At 45.3% G+C, this 22,630-nt stretch overlaps 1 protein-coding gene across 3 annotated transcripts; it reads left to right on the top strand.

Moving 5' to 3' along the window:
- The first annotated feature begins 1,303 nt into the window (after positions 1-1,303).
- ENC1 (ectodermal-neural cortex 1) lies at positions 1,304-13,698 on the top strand. 3 transcript variants are annotated; one of them, XM_037000398.2, is made up of 3 exons: positions 1,304-1,721; positions 5,299-7,113; positions 8,628-8,817. In XM_037000398.2, the coding sequence occupies exon 2, from the start codon at positions 5,312-5,314 to the stop codon at positions 7,079-7,081; it is 1,770 nt and encodes a 589-aa protein (XP_036856293.1). In that variant the 5' UTR covers positions 1,304-1,721; positions 5,299-5,311; the 3' UTR covers positions 7,082-7,113; positions 8,628-8,817. The 3 variants fall into 3 exon arrangements, with proteins under 3 accessions (XP_036856293.1, XP_036856285.1, XP_017503269.1); XM_037000390.2 differs by lacking the exon at positions 8,628-8,817 and adding an exon at positions 8,447-8,608; XM_017647780.3 differs by lacking the exon at positions 8,628-8,817 and adding an exon at positions 11,078-13,698 and having other exon boundaries at positions 1,309-1,721.
- Positions 13,699-22,630: the final 8,932 nt, after the last annotated feature.

Raw genomic sequence — 22,630 nt, forward strand, 5'->3', positions numbered from 1 at the left:
TAAAGAAAAGTGGGATTAAAATAAAGAACCAACAGTCTTAGTTTCAGCAGGCTCTGGATTCTGGGAGCGCCAGGCATAACCTCCTGCTTAAGCCATTTCTGCGTCTAGTATTTAAAAGCCGAGAGGTGGGGAAGTGGGGATGGGAGAGAACTCCGTCGAGAATCCCCACTCGACCAGCAGGGCTGGGCAACTGCTAAATGGCTGTGTAATCTTGAACTGGACAAGTCACATCTCCCCAGGCCTAGTTGGCTAGCCTGTAAAACGAGGGGGCTGGACCGGTAATCTCTACAGTTCATTCATCGATTTTTTTTTTTCCCAAATACCTAATAAAAAACAGGCATTTTAGTTCCCAGTGGAAAGACAAACCCTTAGTGTAAAGATCAAAAATGGGTTTCGTGAATAGTGATCGCCGTGCAAGATTATTTTTTGAATTGCCTTCCTTTCTCCCGGCACGCGGCACTTCAAACATGCATGTGATGGGCCGTTTCTTTGCTGAACTCCCGACCAATGCAATCGAGCGATAAAAGACAGGAAGGGTCCAGTCTGAGAGGGCGATTCAGGCTTTATCGCTTGGGAGAGGGGGTGTTGTGGTCGCTCCTTTGAGCAGTTTTCTTTGACTCAGGCGGCTGCGGCGATTGGCTGCCAAGCACACGGTGCGAGCCCCGCTGCAGAGCGGGGGGCTGCAGCTGCACAGTGCGGCTGGGGGCAGAGTCCGGCCTGGGGTACCGCACCCGGGGTGGGAGAGAGGACACAGAGGAAACGCCTGGGGAAACCCTCCGGCCCGTCTTTGCGCAACCTTCAGCGTCCCGGAGTGTCCAAACGTGTGTCCTCTTCCTTGTCACTGGTCTCCCTCCAGGTGTTCTACCCAGAGCGCGGGCTGTGCGCGCCTGGACGCGTGACACGGACACCCAGCTCTCGCCAGGCTACTCTCTCCTGAGCATCTCAAGGGCCCCCTGCAGCACGGAGCGCACCGCCAGGGGTGCGTTCCCCCGCCCAGGGTCCCTCAATCCCGGGACTTTGTATTAACCAGGCTGGGCCAGAGAGGCGCCGGAACTCTGACCCGGGAAAACTTATTTTATTCGCGGTCCCTGAGGGCTGCAGCTGCTAGTAGCGGAGATACTGCGACCGCTTTGTCTCCACACCCTCCGCAGCCCCCTCCCCCGCTTCCTCTGCCAGTTAACTCCCCCGACACGGTCTTCTCCAGCCAGTCGCGTTTTCCTCCAGCCCCTCCGCGAGCCGCGTGCACGCGCTTCCTCCCTCCCGCCCCGGGTGTCACTCTCTTTGCATACGCGCCCTGCCCTCCCCTCCCCTGCCCTCCCCGCCGCGCAGCGCCGCTTATAGCCCGGAGCTCGGCAGCGGGGCGCAGACTGCTGGGGCAGCCGGAGGAGGAGGCGGCGCGGCGGTGGCGCTGCGGTGACCGAGTCCAGACGCCAGGCGGCCGCCGGCGCACAAGGCGCTTTCTAGCTCCCTCCCCCGAGTGCGCAGCCCGCCTCCTTCCGCGGCGCCTGCAGCCGCAGGCTTACTCTCGCCTCCCGAGACGCCGTCCCCGAGACGCCCCGGGGGTCGCGGCATCGTGTCCGCGGCGTGCGGATCGTGAGGCCAAGGCGAACGGCCAGCGGTAGCGGGTCTGCGAGCCAGCGCCCCGGGCTAGGTCCTCTCCCGCCCGGTGATCCAGGCAAGAACCCAGCTGGTTGTGCTCTGAGGCCAGTGTCGCCGCTGCTGTAAGTTTCCGCCACTGGCCCGGACCTGTTGCGGGCGCCGTGGCTTCCGGGACTGCTTGGCCCGCGGGGGTTGTTCGCGAGGGTTGTGCGCTCGCCCCTTAGCCCCGAGGTCCGACTTCGGCAGAGGAGGGGAACGGGTTTGGGGGCGGAGACCTCGGTGTCCGTCGCTGCCCTCCCATAGCAGGCGGGAGCCGGCGCAGCGCCCAGGCGAGCTGCTGGGGGAACCGGGAACCGGCCCAGGGTACGACCGAGGTCCTTCCCCCGCGGAAACCAGCGCTTCCCTGGAGGTGGAGGTCCCGCTGCCTCGCACTTAGCCACGCTTGGCCCGTGCCGAGCGTGCGGGATTGTTGGCCCACGTTGCACCCCAACCGGCATCTTGGTGGCCACGCGCAGACACTCCTGATGAGGGCGCGTTCACTGCGGCAAAATGTCTCTAAGGAATGAATGAAAACTGGCTTCTGAAAAATCTGTTTCTTCCCTTGCAAGTATTTGACCTTTAGCGTGAGACTTCAGTTTCGAAGAATAGGACTTGGTGGTCGGGGTGCGAATGAACCACTGAACTTGTTCCGCATGTAATTTGGTGTCGCCCTCATAGGCATGGCAGCGTTTTATAAAAAGCCTTGAAGTGTTACAGAGGATTGTATTGTAAAGTGCTTTTCTTGGCAACAGTATCTTTATAATAAAGTTCCATTGTTACCAAAACGTGAATGCCCGAGAAAAATGCGCCTAATTTCTCCTTTGATGCATTGAGATCAGGTCCAAAACCTAAAGAGATGTGACAGAACCCCAAGTATTGGAGGCAGAGCACCTTGTTAAGGAGCATTAAGCGAACTGAAGTTACTGTAACCAGAAGCCCTTTTGATGTTCAGAGTAATAGCAGCTCTTTTCTCCGCCTTCTTTGTAGATGCAAGTTAAGTATATGTGTGTACTTTGTGGGCCACTTTCTTGGCATGCGAATATAATTTCTCTAGGGGCTTAAAAAATGCCTACAGATAATTCATTTAATGTTGAAGGTATGTTTAGTGACTGTGTAAATGGTTTCTGCTGATAATTTGATGTTTGCATAATTTTAAACCAGAAAGCAGGTTGTTTCCCTTGGGTTTTCAAGTTTATCTTTTATTTTAAGCAGATAGCGCTGCAAGAAGTTTGGATTTTAACTGTGATGTGCTTCCCGGTCTGGATGGTAGGCTAGGCTATTTTTTTCTGGTTTTATGGGCCAACCTGGAACATACAGGGCATAAGCACAGGACGAATGGAGATGGAGATCCTATATCCTAAGGTCTTCTAAAACGGCTGTTTTATTAAGTGTACACCTGGTTGTGAATGTTGTTTCACACTGCCCAGAATCCAGTGCCTAGGGAAGCGTGTTCTGGACCTGGTGTGAGTCCAGCTCGATATGCAGGCACTTTGGAGCTTATGCGCCTTGGGTGGGGAGACTTGTTCTTTAGTTAGAGCAGAAGGGAGTCAGCTTTTGAGGTTGTGCTTTGGAAGTATTAGCTTAAAAAAAAAAAAAGCACAGCTATTCATTAGGAATTTTTGTAAATTTCTGTATAAGGCATAAGAGTATTTACTATCTTGTAAGACTTAGGCTAAAAATCTTCCCCCAAATACCTCAAATTGAATGTACTGATAATTCAAATGACAACTACAGTGGTAGAGTGTCAGGGATGCTAATATGTGTTTTTTTTGAAACCTGGTGTGTTCGCATAGGGTCATGTTGGCAGTTCTGGAACAGCGGACAGTGGTTAACACGGGCTAGACTGTAGAGGCTTAGCCTGAGGTGGGGGTGGCGCTCGGCTTCTTACCCTTTGTCAGGTCCCAAGTTTCTGTGGAGACTAAGGGGTGCTTTGTAAAGTCTTCCCAACACCAGAGCCCTAGGACTGACTTTGTTGCTTACTTTCTTCCATGTTTACTCATAATGAAAAGTTACATTCCAAAAATAAAGGAAAACAAGTTGCATCAGCTAATGGTATGTGGACAGTGTGTCAAAGAAGTTGGGCACCTGCCCTTGTTTTCTGTGCTGTGCCACAGCTGGTCAGGAGAAGGGCAGCTTAGCATCTAGCGCATGGACCTGTGGTAAATCACTCATTTCTATTTATTAATTACCAGGATAAAAATTAAAGAAATAAATATCTGGTGGAAGGAAACAAGGCCGCTATCAACTTCAGCTGTGCTGAAATGACTGGCTGTTCTGTGGTTGGAACAGATACTGTAACTAGGCAGCTAACCATCCTGGGGTAAACAGCTTCCTTAGGAATCTTTTGACAGGCAAGTTCTGAAGGCTTTATACCTCTTAAGTAACAGAAAAGTAGGACTTAAAAGGTAGGGGAATGTGATTCAGTTTTTGAAGATAAGTGATAGGCATTTTTCTGTATCTTTAGCCTACAGTTTACCTACAGAAGCCCAAAACAGCTTAGATTCTGCTTTAATTTCAATTTAGGTTCAGAAGGAAAGTACTTTAGTCAGCAAATAAATTCTACAGCAGCCCTGAATAACAATGGCTGGCATAACACATATGCATACGTACATACACACGCATATGTGTTTGTATCTTTATTTAAATAAAGCAATGTTTTCATTTAGAACTCTCTATATGCATATGCCAACATTTTGCAGTTACACAGGAATGGTCCTGGTGAAGTGCTGTTAAATCAGAGGCAAGGAATAGGTGGATCCTTTGTCCTTACGATTGGTTTTCCAAGAATTGATATAAAGCAGTAAGAACAGAAAAGCAGCACTCAGAGGAGTATGCTACTCAAAATAGCCTTCCTTTTATGTGCCCAAATCCTCATTTTGGAAACTGTCCAGAGCAAGAAATGTGGGTGGTGATTGTGGCCAGAATCTCCTGTGCTTTCATGAAAGCCTGCTGATCAATATATGGTAATGTTTACACTGGGGCTCTTTTACAGCTCTGGAGTGGTGGAACTGTCTGTTTAGAAATTATTTGTAACATTTAAGTCAAGGTCTGATCTTTGCAGAGGTTGACCTAAGCCTGTGATTTTAGTGTCATATTTCCCATTTACTGTATATGCAGGGAGACTGGATCTTACTGAAGGAATTCTTAATGGAATTAATTAGTAGGTATTTGTTTTACACATGGTTTTATGTTGCATAGAGCATAAAAGCCGGTGCCCATCCTGGCGTTACGAGAGCTGGCGGCCTGGCACTTTAAGTGCCCACAGTGAATCAGCTGGGCAAGCAGAGGTTGCTGTGAGAGTGAGACCTTGCTTCTCTTGGCTTTTGCTGACTTATATTCTCAAGGACTTCAATATCCTGAAAGTTGGCAATCAGGTTTTCCAAGATGAACCTGCTTTGAAGCAGTGAATTTTTTTTAAACAGTGTACAGTTCAAACAGTTCAACAGTATTACAATGAATGCCTTTCCTTATAGGTAGTTATCTCTAACTTTGTACAGGAACAGCCTGATGGCCATTCAGAGCTGCAGGCAGCAGGGCTGACCCGTGGAAGCGTCCTGTTTTCTCTCTCCAGGATGGTTGTTGCTTTATTGCTCTTTTCTGCTGTTCTGAACATCAGGGGTATCACGTCACATTTGGTGATTTTGTTTTGATTTTTTATAGGAGTGGAAACACAATGTCCGTCAGCGTGCACGAGAACCGCAAGTCCAGGGCCAGCAGTGGCTCCATTAACATCTATCTGTTCCACAAATCTTCCTATGCTGACAGTGTCCTCACTCACTTGAACCTTTTACGCCAGCAGCGTCTTTTCACTGACGTCCTTCTCCATGCGGGAAATAGAACCTTCCCTTGTCACCGGGCAGTGTTGGCTGCGTGCAGCCGCTACTTTGAAGCCATGTTCAGTGGCGGCCTGAAAGAAAGCCAGGATAGTGAAGTCAACTTCGACAACTCCATCCACCCAGAAGTGCTGGAGCTGCTGCTCGACTATGCGTACTCCTCCCGGGTCATCATCAATGAAGAAAATGCAGAATCGCTTTTGGAAGCTGGCGACATGCTAGAGTTTCAAGACATCCGGGATGCATGTGCGGAGTTCCTGGAGAAGAACCTGCATCCCACCAACTGCCTGGGCATGCTACTGCTGTCGGACGCACACCAGTGCACCAAGCTGTATGAGCTCTCCTGGAGGATGTGTCTCAGCAACTTCCAAACCATCAGGAAGAACGAAGATTTCCTTCAGCTGCCCCAGGACATGGTAGTGCAGCTCTTGTCCAGTGAAGAGCTGGAGACAGAAGATGAGAGGCTTGTGTATGAGTCTGCAATTAACTGGATCAGCTATGACCTGAAGAAGCGCTACTGCTACCTCCCAGAGCTGCTGCAGACAGTGAGGCTGGCTCTCCTGCCGGCCATCTATCTCATGGAAAATGTGGCCATGGAGGAACTCATCACCAAGCAGAGGAAGAGCAAGGAGATTGTGGAAGAGGCCATCAGGTGCAAACTGAAAATCCTGCAGAATGATGGCGTGGTAACCAGCCTCTGTGCCCGGCCTCGGAAAACCGGTCATGCCCTCTTCCTCTTGGGAGGGCAGACTTTCATGTGTGACAAGCTGTATCTGGTAGACCAGAAGGCCAAAGAAATCATTCCCAAGGCCGACATCCCCAGCCCAAGAAAAGAGTTCAGTGCATGTGCAATTGGCTGCAAAGTGTACATTACTGGGGGGCGGGGATCTGAAAATGGAGTCTCGAAAGATGTCTGGGTTTATGATACCCTGCATGAGGAGTGGTCCAAAGCTGCCCCCATGCTGGTGGCCAGGTTTGGCCATGGCTCTGCTGAACTAAAGCACTGCCTGTATGTGGTCGGGGGGCACACGGCCGCAACCGGCTGCCTCCCGGCCTCCCCCTCAGTCTCTTTAAAGCAAGTAGAACATTATGACCCCACAACCAACAAATGGACCATGGTGGCCCCGCTCCGAGAAGGTGTCAGCAATGCCGCAGTAGTGAGTGCCAAACTCAAGCTGTTTGCTTTTGGAGGTACCAGCGTCAGTCATGACAAGCTCCCCAAGGTTCAGTGTTATGATCAGTGTGAAAACAGGTGGACGGTACCGGCCACCTGTCCCCAGCCCTGGCGTTACACAGCAGCAGCTGTGCTGGGTAACCAGATTTTTATTATGGGGGGAGATACAGAGTTCTCAGCCTGCTCTGCTTATAAGTTTAATAGTGAGACTTACCAGTGGACCAAGGTGGGAGACGTGACAGCAAAGCGCATGAGCTGCCATGCTGTGGCCTCTGGAAACAAGCTCTACGTGGTTGGGGGATACTTTGGCATTCAGCGATGCAAAACTTTGGACTGCTACGATCCCACATTAGATGTGTGGAGCAGTATAACCACCGTCCCATACTCTCTAATTCCTACTGCATTTGTCAGCACTTGGAAACATCTACCTTCTTAAACTCAGTACAGCCTAAAGAAAGTGAGCATGAGGTAAGAAGTCAGTTTGGCTGTAAGTATGTATGTAATTGAGCCAGTAGGTAAGTTTGTATGTGGAGTGAGACATCCATATAGCCTGTCCTGTAGAAGTACTACAAAAACTATGAAGATAGAATAACTTACACCCCAAAACTTAAACAATTGTGTTCACCATAGCTGTAACTCCTCAAAACTTAAGACAGTGGTTCTCAGCCTTTTCTGAGCCTCAGAGTCTCCCAAAGAGCTTTTCAAAAACTGCCCATCCCAGAGACCTGATTTCACTTGGTCTGGGTGGGGCCCAGGCATCAGCATTTTTAGAAAGTTTTCCAGTGATTGTCCTGTACAGCCAGACCGAGAGCCCTGACTTCTTTTCATAATGCCAGCTAACGTTTACTGAGCTCACCCTGGGTGCCTGCAGCTGGCTGTGTGTTTCACGTAGGTCATTTCTTTTGATCCTGACAACAGCCTTGTGAACTATCATACAAACAGCACTTTATAGATAAAAACACCCGTGCACACAGAGGTTAGGGTGAGTTGTCCAAGGTCATAGCACTTAGTAGGTGGAAGAGTCGGTCAGGAAATCAACCCAGGCTGTCTGGCTCCAGAGCAGGAGCAATTGAGAGTCATGCTGAACTACCACTTAATAAACTTGATCTTTATATTGACATCAGCCCAGGAGACATTTGTTGATATTCAAATTTAGCTTCCTCAAATCCTTTCTGGAATAAAGTAGGGCTTGAAGAATTGAAGGCTTATACTTATTTTTTCTCTCCAAAATTGTTTACTAGCTTATTTAACATTCTCCTCAGAAGAAAAAAAAAAGAGAGAAAAGCTCCCTTTAGGGTATTCCTTAAGTTCAGAGGGAAATCGAGGTTTGTCCTTGTAAGAGTTTGCACCTGCATTGTGTGAATTTGTCTGATGTGTGGATGCACTGAACCACCACTGATACTGTCCCTCATCTGCAGCCTTTCAGAGTCTATCAGACAGGCTGACCCTGTTGTCAGGGCTAACAAAAGTTGTGTTTCTGTGTCATATATCTGAGCACATAATGGTTGTCTTGTGTACTTAAGAGTATATTATACTCTTGCCTCGAATAATTAATAGGCCAACACAGTTCAGTGTTGGAGACGCTAATAGCCGCTTTGCTGCTGTTAAGCGCTCTTAGTATTGGCCCCAGGAATCACTTAATTGTGTCTGAGTGTAACAGAGCACACGGAATGTGTTGATTTGTTTTGGTTATTCATGAGCTTATTGCTAATGATAAAAGAATAAAATTAAAACTCTGCTTTGGAGGAACTGCAATAGAAACTAACTCATTATTTGGAACTTTTGCCTCCTTTTCCCCTAGAATGTTTCACACCTTTGAAGGGGACTTTCAGAGGGAAGATGGGAAGTCCAGGGGTCATTGGAAGCTGAAGCAAAGAGGAGTTTTGCTTCATTTGTCTCTTCTTTCCTCTTACAGCTCACTTAAAAACTGCTGAAATTGGTCTCACTTTCACAATTAATCTATTTTTTTTTCATTTCTTCAGTTATCTCTTCCAGCTTATTACAGTCAGTAGAGTTCTTAGTACTGTATGTTTCCTTGGAATGAAACTCCTTCAGAAGAGCAGGAACAGTCAGAAACCTCTGGGGAGCACCTGGGCAGACAGCGTCCCACACCAGACTGGTTTTTGCGGCCCTGCTGGCATCTCAGTAATCCTGAATAAACAAATGCTCTGAGAGTGGTTATTTCATTTGCGATATGAATGCATGACTCACCTCTAAAGCAGGTTTAAAGAACCTCCTAGGCAAAAGCATCAATTAACAGCAACTAAGTTGGGTGTTAGTCCAGAGCTGTCTGTATTTGTATAGGAGAGCCATAAAATCACCAGTGATGGTGGCAGTACATCAGGGTGGTAGCTGGTACACCGACTGGCATGTTTGGGGCAAGTAAGGAGGTTGAGGCAGGACGTGGCCACATGTGCTTTCTGATTCCAGTTCTAAACTTTGGAGGCTGGACCTTTGTGGAATTCAAATTGCTCCTTGGTCAAATTGGAGTGATTGGAATTATGCTTCCCCTAAGATCTGTCCTGATTTAGACTTGAGTGAATTGATAAAGGAGGGGAGAAAAAAGAGGAAGGGGTGAAAATAGGTCCCAGGGCCACCCTCCACATAAGACCTTGGCTTGCAGTGGAATTAGCTTTATATATGGTGGGAAAACGAGGTTGCTTTGATTATCATCTTGTTATCTTTAAACTTCGTTTTTGGTGTCTCTCTTCTCAGCCCAGAGTATGTTGCGGCAAACACTTGAATTCACTCTATCCTGGGTATTTGAACCTAATCGCACACTTCTGGCCCCTGGGAAATGGAGCAAATAAAGTATTAGGTTGTATGGGAAATGACATCCCCCCAACCTTAGTGCTTCCAGCCAGAGAGCTAAGCACGTAACATTTGACAGGGCCAGGTTTTGCCTTTTGGAAGCGCAGCGTGGGCCTGATCAAAGCCACACTTGCAGTTTCCGACAGAGTGTTGGTTTAAATTTCTAAAGTTTACCATACACAAGATAATGTTAAAACACATCAGCTGGATGGAGTGACTTGAAAGAGGTGCTGTGCAGGCTTCAGTCCTCAACTGCAAAAACTTCCGTGACATCTCTTTGCTCTCCAAGTGGAGGTGCTGACTGAATTACTACAGTGTTAACAGAGTTTCCCTCGGTCTAAAAGCTCACCCACCAGAGAACTGAACTGTCTGTCTCCTGCTTCTCTGACATTGGGAGGACGGAGAAAAAGGAAATTACTTTTGATTTACCGTCCATTTTATGGTGCTTCATGATCCCAACCTTACAGCAATTGGATTTTGATTTTCTTTGTTTCTTCCCTTTTTAGAGTTTTTCTCTTCTTTTTTTTCCTGCTTAAGTATGTAACATCTTAAAGTCTCATATTATTACAGGATACATTCTTTTGGCCTAATGTTGATATATAGGTTACAAGGAGGTGGAGGTGGGGGGATGACACTGTAGTGTAAGGAATGCCTTGAAAGCTTGAATCACTGTTACCAAACTGCCAAAAGAAACAACTGATGAAACCAATCAGACCTGAACACGCAAGCAAGAATAATGCAGTGCCACTACTGAGCGGCCCTTCCTGAATTACCTTTGTCTGTACTTAGAGTCATAGGGAAAGAGATTGCTACATGAGGGCTGGCACTCTCTATGAGCAGACAGGGTGAGTGTTGGAAAGACAAAAGCCCTCTGCAAAATTTCCCCATTTATTTAAAGATAAATGCATAGAAATGGTGGATAATGTGTGGAAATTCCAGCTCCCATGAAATGTGCAGGCTTTGGGGTTATGGCACCTTAAATTTATATTCACATTTGATGTTGGTTGAGTCCATAGGTGGTAGCACTGCATACCAAGCTGGTGTCTCCCACATGTGGACAGATGAACTTGGAGAATAAACTCCAGCCTTGGGCTGTTGAGTGTCCTTTATGTTGCCCTGTGAAGGAAGTGAGACCCAACTTTGCCATAACGAAGAGCAGAAATGCATTTAAAATGAGGAGTAATATATCTGCCTCATATGGTAAATGAATTGAATTTGGAATCTTTTATGGTAAATGGGCCTAGAAGGAATGTTTTGATCTCTGGTGATCTTTTCACAGCAACTCTGTTTAACAACCACAGAGATGAATTGTGAATGTTGGAAGCAGGAGACAGCAACTTACCTAAGAGCCTGTAGGTATACAGGTTTGAATTTGACTTATGTGTGTTTAGGAAAGGACTGCAGATCCTTTGGACACCACTGTTCTTGTGGGACAAGCGGTCTGCATTCGGGTGCACATGCGTTTGAGAAATGCCTTGAAAGCTGTAACTTTAATCATCTTTGCACAGTTCCTACCGAACATGTATCAGACCTTTGGAAGCAATATTGACCAGCTTTGTCCTGAATTTGTTTATTTTTTTTATTTTGAGTCTACTAACAAAAATCTTTTCCTCTGTTTTAGCTCATTCTATCATTTGGTGAGACAAAATGATATTCTACTTTGGAGAGGCCAAATTCAATGAAGAGAAAGAAAAGAAAAAGAAGTGGCTACAAGACTCATGATCCACTTCATCTTGTAAATGCTCTGACTGGACATGAAGGAAGGGGTGGGGGAGGGGTGGGATTTTCATTGCAAGTAGCACGTGGTTTAAATATGAATGAATGAACCTGTGATCTAGTCCTTGTCTTGTAATTGTGGATTAATGTCAGCGTTAATCAGCCCCTCAATGGAAGAGAAAAGCCGAGCCCTTTCCCTTGCTGTACCATATTCAGCATTTGATTTACATGGGCTCCACCATTTATGTGTAAAATTTGAAATGGTTGTCAGCGCTCTCTGAGGAGCAAGCTTGAAGCCTCCACACCAGCTGCTGCTGGAGATTGAAAGCCCAACTGTGGGGCTGAAGGGGAGCTGGCTGGGCTTGCTGCAGAGGGAGGGTCGTGGACTCCACTGATGTCTGAGAGGCTGTGCGCCCCAGGAAGGCTGCAGAGTGAGCGCTGCTGGACCCACCAATCTTGGAGGGGCCCTGCGCCCCAGGAAGGGTTCTGAACAATGGGGACATTGTTACTAGCTGTTTGGTAGGTGTTCATTTCTATTTATAAGTGACTTTGAACTTTCCCTTGGCTGTTCAGAAATGTTACAGATGTTAGCTATTTATTGTTTGATACCTGCATGCTGAAACACTGCTTATGGTTGTCTTCACGTGTATGGACCTGTGTGAATGGGTGTATGTTTTGCACAATTTTGTGGCTGTTGTGATGTGCTTTGCTGCACAAAAAAAACTTTGGAGTTACAATTTGGAATATTACTGGAGGGTGGGTTGGGGAAGGGGGGATTGTGTAAATGTCAAGACAGGGAAGGAGTACAAATGCAAACTTTAACATTCTAGAGGTACGGAGAGCATGGAGGTCCCTTTTCTTAGACTCACCAATTTTTAATGGCGTTTCACGGGCTCTGGCCATGCTGACAGCTCGTGGAGTGAGGGAAGCCTTCTTGCTCCCCTGCTCCTTCCCAGATGATTCACTTACTTCAGTCTCTGCTACTGAAATTTGTAAAGGACCAAATCACTTTGTAGATTTTTTCTTTGTGTAATCCTGAAATCCTGGAAAATTCTATGGAATAGTTCTGTATATAGGGCACAGGTAAAGGCACTATCCAAAGGTTATTTATTTATCTATTTATTACCCTATGAGAATGCTTTGCCATAATCACAGTTAATCACAGGAAAAACTGAATTGTCAAGATGTAAATTAAGTCACTGGTTGGATTTGCTTGACCTGGATTCATTGTTCTTTAGTCTTGCTGAGCGATTTAGCAAGTGCTGGAAGTTCTCCCAGATAATACTCACATTGGTACAACGTATGCTTTAGTGCTCACCCTTAGGTAAGTCTCTAAAAGATTACCCTTTGGTGCACAAAAATGACACACTGGGCTACCAAACACCAAAGAACTGTGAGCAGTGGCCCCGATTGAGTTCCGGGATAGTTGGGACTCTGTTGTGAATACATTCTTTGCTAGTTTGAGTGCTTGTTTACTAAACATGTCGTGATAGGTGGTATTGCTAGACTCACATGGGTGCTTCCTCAGAGGTGTGAGGGGAAGACCAGAGTTTGCAACTCGCACTGCTTGCATCGATGTTTCTCACATTACTGTATTTTAGAAAATAGGGCTTGAGACTGATAATAACCCTTTACATTGTGAGTGTGTTTGCATTGTCTAATGACAGATAAATCCTTAACATTTCTCTTCACCTGAATACTAGACTAATTGTACACATTGTCTGTGCCATGAATGAGTGCGCTGTAGTTGGACCAAAATAAATGAGCTGTTGGGATGAAAGAATCACAATGCTTTTCCAGCAGTCAGTCCCTGGCGCCTAGATGTGTTCTAAGTGATGCAAGTGTCTAATTGTACCCTGGCCGCGTAGTTGGTGTCATTATATTGTAGCAGTTACAGCTCTAGTTTTTGATGCAAATTGGCCACGATGTGTGTGTGTCACTGCATGGCTTCTGAAAACAGAATGGATTTTCTGCAGCTGTTTCAAAGTTGTGGTCTGTTCTTGAATCCTCTATTAATTACTGTGTGTGAGCCAAAGGGAGCCGTGGTCAGGGTGGGCCCCCAGCCTGCAGGGAACTTTCTGGACTCCCACTCTTTGAATTGATGTAGGCATTTGGGCTCACTACTTGACCATTTTCACCCTATGAAACGTCCCCCACTTTGAAGCAAATACAATTCACAGTGCAGTGCACACAAAAACCTTGGCATAAGACAGAGAAGGTTCTTCTTATTCTGTGGATTGGTTGCTGTGGAGACGGATAACAAAGGGCAGGCTTCCACTTCTGGTATAATTGTGTAGCCCTCTTTTCTCTGGGCTTGACACCTGTCTGAATAAGAGTGATTAGAGCTGAATAATATCCCTCTCTTGGCTATTGAATATGTGGTTCACGTACAAAACTCTATGTCGAAGTAAAGTGTTCATGTTCATATGTACTGTTTGCTACTACATTTTTGAGGTTTCGTAAAACTTAATTTGTTTTTCACAATGTGAAACTGAAGGTCAAATAAATTATTAGAGATTTTCTCTTCATTGTGTGTGAGTCTTTATTTTAACACAATATAATTTTTGACTTGAAAGCTGTGCCTTTTCTAATTTAATCAAAGATCATTTGAAATAATTTCTGAATGCCCTTTATCTCACCATTTAGTCACATACTTAATGAAGACAATGTTCATTAAACTAAAATTATTTACCTTTTAGGATATTTCTTTAAGCAAAACAAAAGACCTCGCTTCTGGGTTATTCGTAGCTAAGAATATAAGAAGTTACGTACCATGCAGTGTTAAGGGAGCATATGAAGTAATTAATTTTTTACTCATGTGGATTATATTCTGATAAGGAAGCTGTGAGAGAAGAGACTGGATTCCATCCTCTTTTCATCTAACATGGCCTTAGAAATCATTTAACAGAAGTGGGAATATGTGCATATTTTTTTCCAGTAATGGCACAGGAAACCTTCTATTTCCTGTCTTACCCTCCTGGTACACCCAAATTCTTCCAAGGAGAAAAGCGCTATCCCGACTGGCTCAGCCTAAAGCCAGATGAAGTCTCTCACCTCCCACTTCATGATTGCTTCTGGTCACAATGAACTGCTCCTTTATCACTTGGCTTGGACCCCTTGTTGTTTTAGTGTGCAGAGTGATGTTGGGCATACTCTGTTTGGGATAGAAAATGTACTACCTGATCAGAACCGTAGGAGAGCTCACAAGTAGGCAGAATGCAATTACAGCCCTTGGACTTTGACCAAGATGCCAGAGCAGACGCCTCAGGTATTACATTAAGACCATCCAATTCCATGCTCGTGAAGAGCCACACTTTGGGAACAAGTCTTGAGTCCTCAGATGCCGTGGGCAATTGCTGATGACCCATGGAGACCCTGCTGCTGACAGTACCCAGTGCTGTGTGACAAGGACATTGAGAAGGTAAGCAGTGAGGAGTTGACATGTGGTACTTGGATGTTCAGAAAAGACTTGGTATATTAATCGTTGGAAGAGTTTTGAATGATTAGCATAGAGATGATTGGGAACCACCTTTTGTTCCCTGGAGTTCTTTATCATCTCAGTTGGGACATGTAGGTAGACCGGCGTAAAGAAGATGCTGCAAATAATTAATTTTCATGCATTTGGAAATGTCATTCAGATGACTTCAAACAGTGGCTGTATTCAGATTGCCTCTGGCTGCATGTGATAGAAATCTGGTGATGGTGGTTTAACTACAATGGTGAAACTGGCTGTCCAGGGCTGGGCCAGCGGGATGACCATCGGGGGGCCAGGGCTCTTTCTGCTTTGCCATCCTAGATGGGGGCCTTCCATCCCCCTGCTTACAGGGTGTCAGCTGCACCTTGTGGCATTACTCATGCTTCCCAGGAAGCAAGGATAGGGGCAGAGGGGGAAAGGCATGTACCTGATGAAGCAGTTCCTTTTTCTTGGGACAGTAATAGTTTTCCCAAAAGGCCCACCTAGGAGCCTTACACTTGTCTCTAGAGAACTAGGTCACATAAACTTCCAAAATGAGGGAGACTGAGGAGAGGAGTACTTTCATCAGGGCACGTTGCCACACAAAAAGGTGATTTTGTTAGTAACGATGAAAGGGAAAACATGGTGGATCAGCAGATGCACAGGATTTCATTGTTAATGGATAATCAGAGGGTCATTTTCAGCAGTAGCCCTGTTGTTTGGTTATGATGTGCTGGGGATGCACTAAACATGCTTTACAGTCATCTCATTTAATTCTCACAACAAATGGAGGCTTCTTAACATCTCTGAGTCTCAGCTCCTTCATCTGTAAAATAAGGATAGCTAATAATTTCTAATAGAAAGATTTAGTAATATCACAAATTTAAGAGAAAGCACTGAGCTTGATGCCTGGCACATAGTAGGTTCTCAGTAATTTCCAACTGTCATTTCCAACCACTGGGAGAAAAACATCCAATATATCTAAATCTGACTGCCTTTTCCATTGCTTTATTTCATCCTCACAGCAACCCTGTGACAGTGGGCACTGTTATTGCCTCTATTTTGCAGTTGAAGAAACAGGTTGTGAGAGATTATCTAACTTGCCCAAGGGGGTGGTGGAGCCTGGATTTCAAGGCATGTCTCTGACCTGCTCCTCTTGGTCCGTGAATGTGAAGGACAGTGACTCATGGGGCTGAACCTCACTGGGAAACCTGGCACTGCCTGCATCCATCAGGCCTGGGATGACTTGACTTCATGAGAATGTCCGAGGAGGCTGCAGCTGGGGAGTGCACTCCTGGACATAAGGACTAAAGAAGCACACAGCAGGAGTTCACATCACAACTCCAAATGTTCCTAGACAACAAGTTTTTGAAAATAAAATTGTGAAGAATTTAAAAATAAATGGAGGCCCCTAGGTGGTTGTTACACTTGACAATTCATTGAGCTGTACACTTAAGCTATGTGTCCTTTTCTGTTTGTATAATGATTATTGACTGAGAGATTGAACATACAAACAGCCAGTGGACATATTAACAGCCAATGGTCAGACCACAAGAATATAGAGACCATATAAAGATAGAACTGTGACCTACAACCTACAGCAGCCAGCCCAGGATGCCAGCCTGCCATCTGCAACTCAGATCTGTGGGAGTCTGACCACTGGCCCAGGAAGTGAAATAATGACCCCTGTAACAATTGGCCCCAAATGGCCAGGACTGGGTTAATAACATACCTTCCCTAATTTTTGTCCTGGCTTCCAACTTAGGACCAACAAGAGAAAGCCGAGGAAGCACCCCAGACAGTATAGAGGATGTCCTGCTTGTAGCTGCCCAGGCCACCAGCCTCCAATCCGGGCACACCTGGAGCTTTCCCTTTGCTCTGTGCTAGAGCTTTCCCTCTCCTCTGCCTGCTTTTGAGTCTCTGCCAAAATGCAAGTGACAGTAGCAGACTTTCTTGCTAGATAGCAAGCTCTGATCACAATGACCCATGTTCCAGGGAGCAGTGGCACTTCACATTTGGCTGGTCTTTGTTTAGTTCCATGGACAGATGTTTGTTCAATGAAATAATTAAATACTTGAATCAAAAGGTTTGTAAAAATGAGGTAGGGACCAACACTGCGGGTTCTGGGGAAGCAGGATTTTCAGAGGATGCTGTTTTCATCATGACTATTAGAATAAAATGACAGGTACACAATACATATAGTATGAGAAAAATGGATTTTGAGTTAATGGGTTTGAGATTAGGACATCTGGTTTGTTGAAAAGAGAGCAATTGCTTTGTTGGGGAATATTTTGAATAAAGCGAGAATACTTAAGTAAGTTCTACAGCATATTCATGGTACACATGACTGTATGAATAAATACAAAAACTTAGCAGTTAATTCCTGGTCTTGCCTGTCACAAATCTTAAGTGCTTTGCCTGTCTGACACAGACTCAGACAGCCATCTGTCCTGCATTTGAGTTTAATCATAGACAATGAATTTTAAAGCTCTGTTATTTGTCAGATGTTGGACAACTAAGCACAAGACCTAACTTTCAGAGGGGAAAAAAAAGTACATTGAGGCATGACTATGAATTAAAAGCAATTTGACTAAGTAAATTAAAATCTACCATAATCTCATCCAGCTCTCCTTACAGGCCAGTTCTGTGAGTCTGGGGGGAACTGAATGAGACAAAGTTTCTGCCTTTCTCTCTTTCTCTGGTCCTGTCTCCTTGGCAACCATAACCTTTATCTGCACGAAGATGGAGGACTGCGTCAAGGAAAGGCAGTTGGAATCTCTGCAAAGTTTCTCATTAACCCTTCTCTTGTGTTATCAGATGATTTGTTTTGTTATGAGAAATTCTTCTACACTGCCTTTTTTAGATGGTGCTGGGAGTGTTTATTGGATAGTCTAGAAAGGCTCAGAGGTTTTTCTTTTTTTCCGCATGATACGCTAACATTTTAACTGCAAAGAAGATGAAGTTCACCTCTTGGTAGACACAAGCTCGGCACCTGTAAAATGAGAACTATGGCATCTCGCTCTCTAACTGAAATGTACGCCAGCCTGGGATCGCACACACCTCTTTCTTACTCAGCCACCCACATACATTCTGGCCAAGGCATTGCTGCCAGAGAACATTGCGAGAGAATAAATCTTGGAATTTTGAAATCATCTGTACACTCTGAAGGGAAGGAAGGCAGAGAGAGGAAAAAGCAGAAGATACACCCAGGGAGGTGTCCAGTGGGTGGTGGCCCACTTCACATCACTTTCTGGTACTCCCTGGGGTGTACCTGTCCAACAGATGGAGGGGGACCAACCAGCACCTTTTTTCAAAATGGAAATACCTGAGGCCCCATTTCAGGGGCTTTATTCACACATCCATGTGAATTAGGCCACCCGAAGGGTGGGAGGGAGGGAGGAATGCTGACAAGCTGTTCCAGGAAAGCCTGGGGGCACTTGCCTGAGGGGGACTCACACACTAGGTGTACTCAGGGGAACATGAGGAGTGGGAAGCCTGTAGGTGTGTGAGCAGCAGAGAGAAGAATGAGAAAGGGGAAATTTTCCTTCAAAATATTATGGTTGGGGAAGAGGACGCGATGAATAAGTAGAGCATAGAAGACTTTTAGGGCCGTAAAACTATTCCATGTGTACTGCAATGGTGGAGTCATGTCATTATACATTTGTCAAAACCCATACAATGTACACCAAGAGTGAACTGTAATGTAAACTGTGGACTTTGGGTGATAATGATGCATCCAGGTAGGTTCTCAGCAGATGTAGGTTGTGACAAATGCACCACTGGGGTATGGGATGCTGGTGCAGGGGGAGACTGTGCATAGGGGAGTGCATATGGGAACTCTGTACTTTGACCTCAATTTTGCTGTGAACCTCAAACTGCTCCAAAAATGTCTGCTAAATGATGAGAAATCACATTAGAAGCAAAAGGAGTCTTTTGGGGGATGTGAAATAAATTGTTTAAACTAGTAAGGCATATAGTATATATACTGAAAAATGTTACTATGAGTGGACTCCATGTACTGGAAAGAGAAAACTCTTCCTCTCATTCCTGCTTTCTTTGTCCCAGGACCCAGAATCAGGCTGGCACCCATGGAGGCTTAAGAAATACAATCATGATGGCTGATCCGGAAGCCCAACCACCAGTTATAACATTGCCGCTAGGAGGATATGTGTCCCACATTCCAAGCTACCACCTTACAGCTCACACTGTCAGACCAACTCACTCATCACTTAATGACAGTCTGTATTTTGGCAAATACCTATAAGTGATTATCTGTACCCACAGTATAAACGCTGATTCAGAGATTTCTATTTGTGCAAGAATTTTTCCTCTAAAATCCTTAGTGTTCAAAACGATTATAATAATATATTTTTATTTCCCTTTTCAGATATTTCTCTGGAGCGGAAAACAAACTTCATAAGTGGCTGAATGGTTGTACGATGCCCATATGTGACCAGAAATTCAGTTTTTCATTCATTGGTTTATTTTCTGGAGAAAAAAAACAGGTAAGAGATAGTAATCCCAGGTGAAAATGTAGAAATGTCCAGATATAAACCAAACCATTTGGGAAGAACAATAGACCTTTCAAAAAATCCTACTAGAGCTGATTAAAGATAGCTGAGGGGAAAGCAGAGCATTTCTCTCCCATGACAGTAGATTGGGGGGCTGGTCTGTGCTAGGGCAGCCTTGGGATCCCTAGGGGTATAGAAGTATGGGGGGTACAGAGACATGAAAGGAGGGTAGTAGATGTTGCTGGATGCCTTTTGCTTCCAGCAAACCAGAAAGAAGGCCGTGAGGGGTGGGTTTAGGGCTGTTACTGCCTGTACAGTCTCTGAGGGGCCCTCACAGCTTCTCCTGCCCTCCCAGAACCATGTCCAGGGGCACAGGATCATGGAGTCTTGAGGTCTCTGGGTTGGCACTGTTTGTACTCTGACCCTAAACCTTCAGTGAGTTACTCAGGCTGAGTGGGAGCTGTCATTAGTAGATCTTCCCTGCCTCTGAGAGCCAGGGATGGAGATGAGCCCTGCCTTCCTATCTCCGAGAATGCTCACGGGTTCCCTTTCAGAGCCAGAGAGGAAAGCAGCCACCCTCAAGGTGGGAAGGGGCTGTTGTGGTTGCACTGGAAATCAGAGGCCAGGCATCAGGGAGCAGGAAGTGAGGAATCGGAGACAGAGAGAGGAGACGATCTGCCCATCCCTCTCTTCCTGGGTTTGGTTCACACATGGACACCCTTGATCACAGGTGGGCTTGGAGAGGCATGAGAGAGTGGACAAAGGGCACAGTAGTCTTTGTTCTATGGCACTACATGGAACCTGCAAGAAAGGTAAGGTAAGAGCTGTGAGTAGACAGAGCAGCTCATGTCCACCACAGGAGCCCCGCTACCAACGAGAAGAGTTAGAGTTCAGGAGAGTGCTTCCCATCCTTCCGCCCTCCCTGCACAGGGGTCACCCCTGCCTTGCAGTCTGAATGCTCTCTCTGCCCTCTCTGGCCTTCTCCACTGATTCTTCCCAGCGCTCTCCCCTGTATATGGTCTAATCCTGTCTTGACATCAGCTCTTAGAGGACCCAGACTAACTCAGGAGGGATGCAGGGGAGGACAGCAACTGCCATCACATCACATGCTGTGGCCCAGGGTTCCCATGTGGTCAAGGCAGGCACAGGGGCAGGTGACTGAAGGTTTGTAGAAGGGATGAGATCACCCCAGTGGCCCAGCTCTTAGTATCTCTTTCAGAAGGCTAGTTTCTTCACTTTCTTTTTTATATTTGGGGAGATGACTAAATGTTTTTTGAAAACTTCTTACATTTGGCAACAGTCTGCCTGAGCGTGGTGGTATGATTGCTCTGTTCACAACTAAGCTGCAATTTTTGGGCAGAATTTCCAGGCATCTCAGCATCTAACAACTCATGAAAACTGGCAGTAATTTCAGGATACATAACATCTGCTTATTTCATTTTGTTACAAGTCACCTGGGCAAAAACTCTTCCTCACTCTGGCCCATAAATGAGCTAATATCCAATTAGAACACTCTGGTTAATAGCAGTAGCGATCATGCCTTGGCCATCTATAACTAAGCTTTAAGGTAATGGCACTTTTCCATGTTAACAAAACAAAACCATTATTTTTCTTTGTAGCTCAGATGGGCTATCTGCTAATGTCTTACCAGCTTTAACAGTTTATTCTCTGGGGAGGAAGTAATCTTGGTTTCTTTCAAGACTGCTCCTTTTATCTGGGGGTTTTGAGTAAAAGGATTTGGGAACCATTTAATGTGCATTTTAGAATAACATGGCTCTACAATAGAACTATGGCCCAGTACTTTTAAAAAAAATTTTGGTATCATTCATATAAAATTACAGGAGCAACACTGTGGTTACTAGACTCCCCCCATTATCAAGTCCCCACCACATACCCCATTACAGTCACTGTCCATCAGCGTAGTAAGATGCTATGGAATCACTACTTGTCTTCTCTGTGCTGCACTGCCTTCCCTGTGCCCCACCTTCTACATTATATGTGTTAATCATAATGCTCCTTTTTCCCCTTCTCCCTCCCTTCCCACCCACCCTCCCCAGTCCCTTTCCCTTTGGTAACTGTTAGTCCATTCTTGGGTTCTGTGAGTCTGCCGCTGTTTTGTTCCTTCAGTTTTTTCTTTGTTCTTATGCTCCACATATGAGTGAAATCATTTGATACTTGTCTTTCTCCACCTGGCTTATTTCACTGAGCATAATGCCCTCTAGCTCCATCCATGTTGTTGCAAATGGTAGGATTTGTTTTCTTCTTATGGCTGAATAATATTCCATTGTGTATATATACCACATCTTTATCCATTCCTCTAGTGATGGACACTTAGGTTGCTTCCATTCCTTGGCTATTGTAAATAGTGCTGTGATAAACATAGGGGTGCATATGTCTTTTTCAAACTGGGCTGCTGCATTCTTAGGGTAAATTCCTAGGAGTGGAATTCCTGGGTCAAATGGTATTTCTATTTTGAGTTTTTTGAGGAGCCTCCATTACTGCTTTCCACAATGGTTGAACTAGCTTACATTCCCACCAGCAGTGTAGGAGGGTTCCCCTTTCTCCACAACCTCGCTAACATTTGTTGTTGTCTTTTGGATGGTGGCCATCCTAACTGGAGTGAGGTGATACCTCATTGTGGTTTTAATTTGCATTTCTCTGATAATTAGTGATGTGGAGCAGCTTTTCAAGTGCCTGTTGGCCATCTGAATTTCTTCTTTGGAGAAGTGTCTGTTCAGATCCTCTGCCCATTTTTAATGGGATTATTTGCTTTTTGTTTGTTAAGGTGTGTGAGCTCTTTGTATATTTTGGATGTCAAAATATTGGATGTGTCATTTATGAATATATTCTCCCATACTTAGGATGCCTATTTGTTCTACTGATGGTGTCCATTGCTGTACAGAAGTTTTTTATATAGTCCCACTTGTTCATTTTTGCTTTTGTTTCCTTTGCCCATGGAGATATGTTCATGAAGAAGTTGTTCATGTTTATATTCAAGAGAGTTTTGCCTATGTTTTCTTCTAGGAGTTTTATGGTTTCATGACTTACATTCAGGTCTTTGATCCATGTTGAATTTACTTTTGTTTACAGAGTTAGACAACAATCCAGTTTCATTCTCTTACATGTAGCTGTCCAGTTTTGCTAACACCAGCTATTGAAGAGGCTGTCATTTCCCCATTGTATGTCCATGGGTCCATTATCGTATATTAATTAATGACATATGCTTGTATGGCCCAGCACTTTTTGATCATTTAAAAAAGCATGACTATTACACGTATTCAAGATTTTCCAGTGGAGACCTTTGAGCATTATTATAAAATAGGAACTGAGCACACTGAGTTCCACAGTTATTCATCCTTCTATCAATGCCCTCTGCACACCCCCCACCCCAAAACTACTATAGTGTTGCTCAGGAAAAGTGTGTGGATTAAGTACATCTGCCAGGAACATAGGGGTGTTCCTGGAACCCCTATGTTGCTCATGAAAAGTGTGT

The sequence above is a fragment of the Manis javanica genome, chromosome 1, assembly GCF_040802235.1.
Source record: "Manis javanica isolate MJ-LG chromosome 1, MJ_LKY, whole genome shotgun sequence".
Taxonomy (NCBI): domain Eukaryota; kingdom Metazoa; phylum Chordata; class Mammalia; order Pholidota; family Manidae; genus Manis; species Manis javanica.

Bases quoted from the DNA above. Each gene is read 5' to 3' on its own strand.
- ENC1 (XM_037000398.2), top strand. From the start codon at position 5,312: ATGTCCGTCAGCGTGCACGAGAACCGCAAGTCCAGGGCCAGCAGTGGC.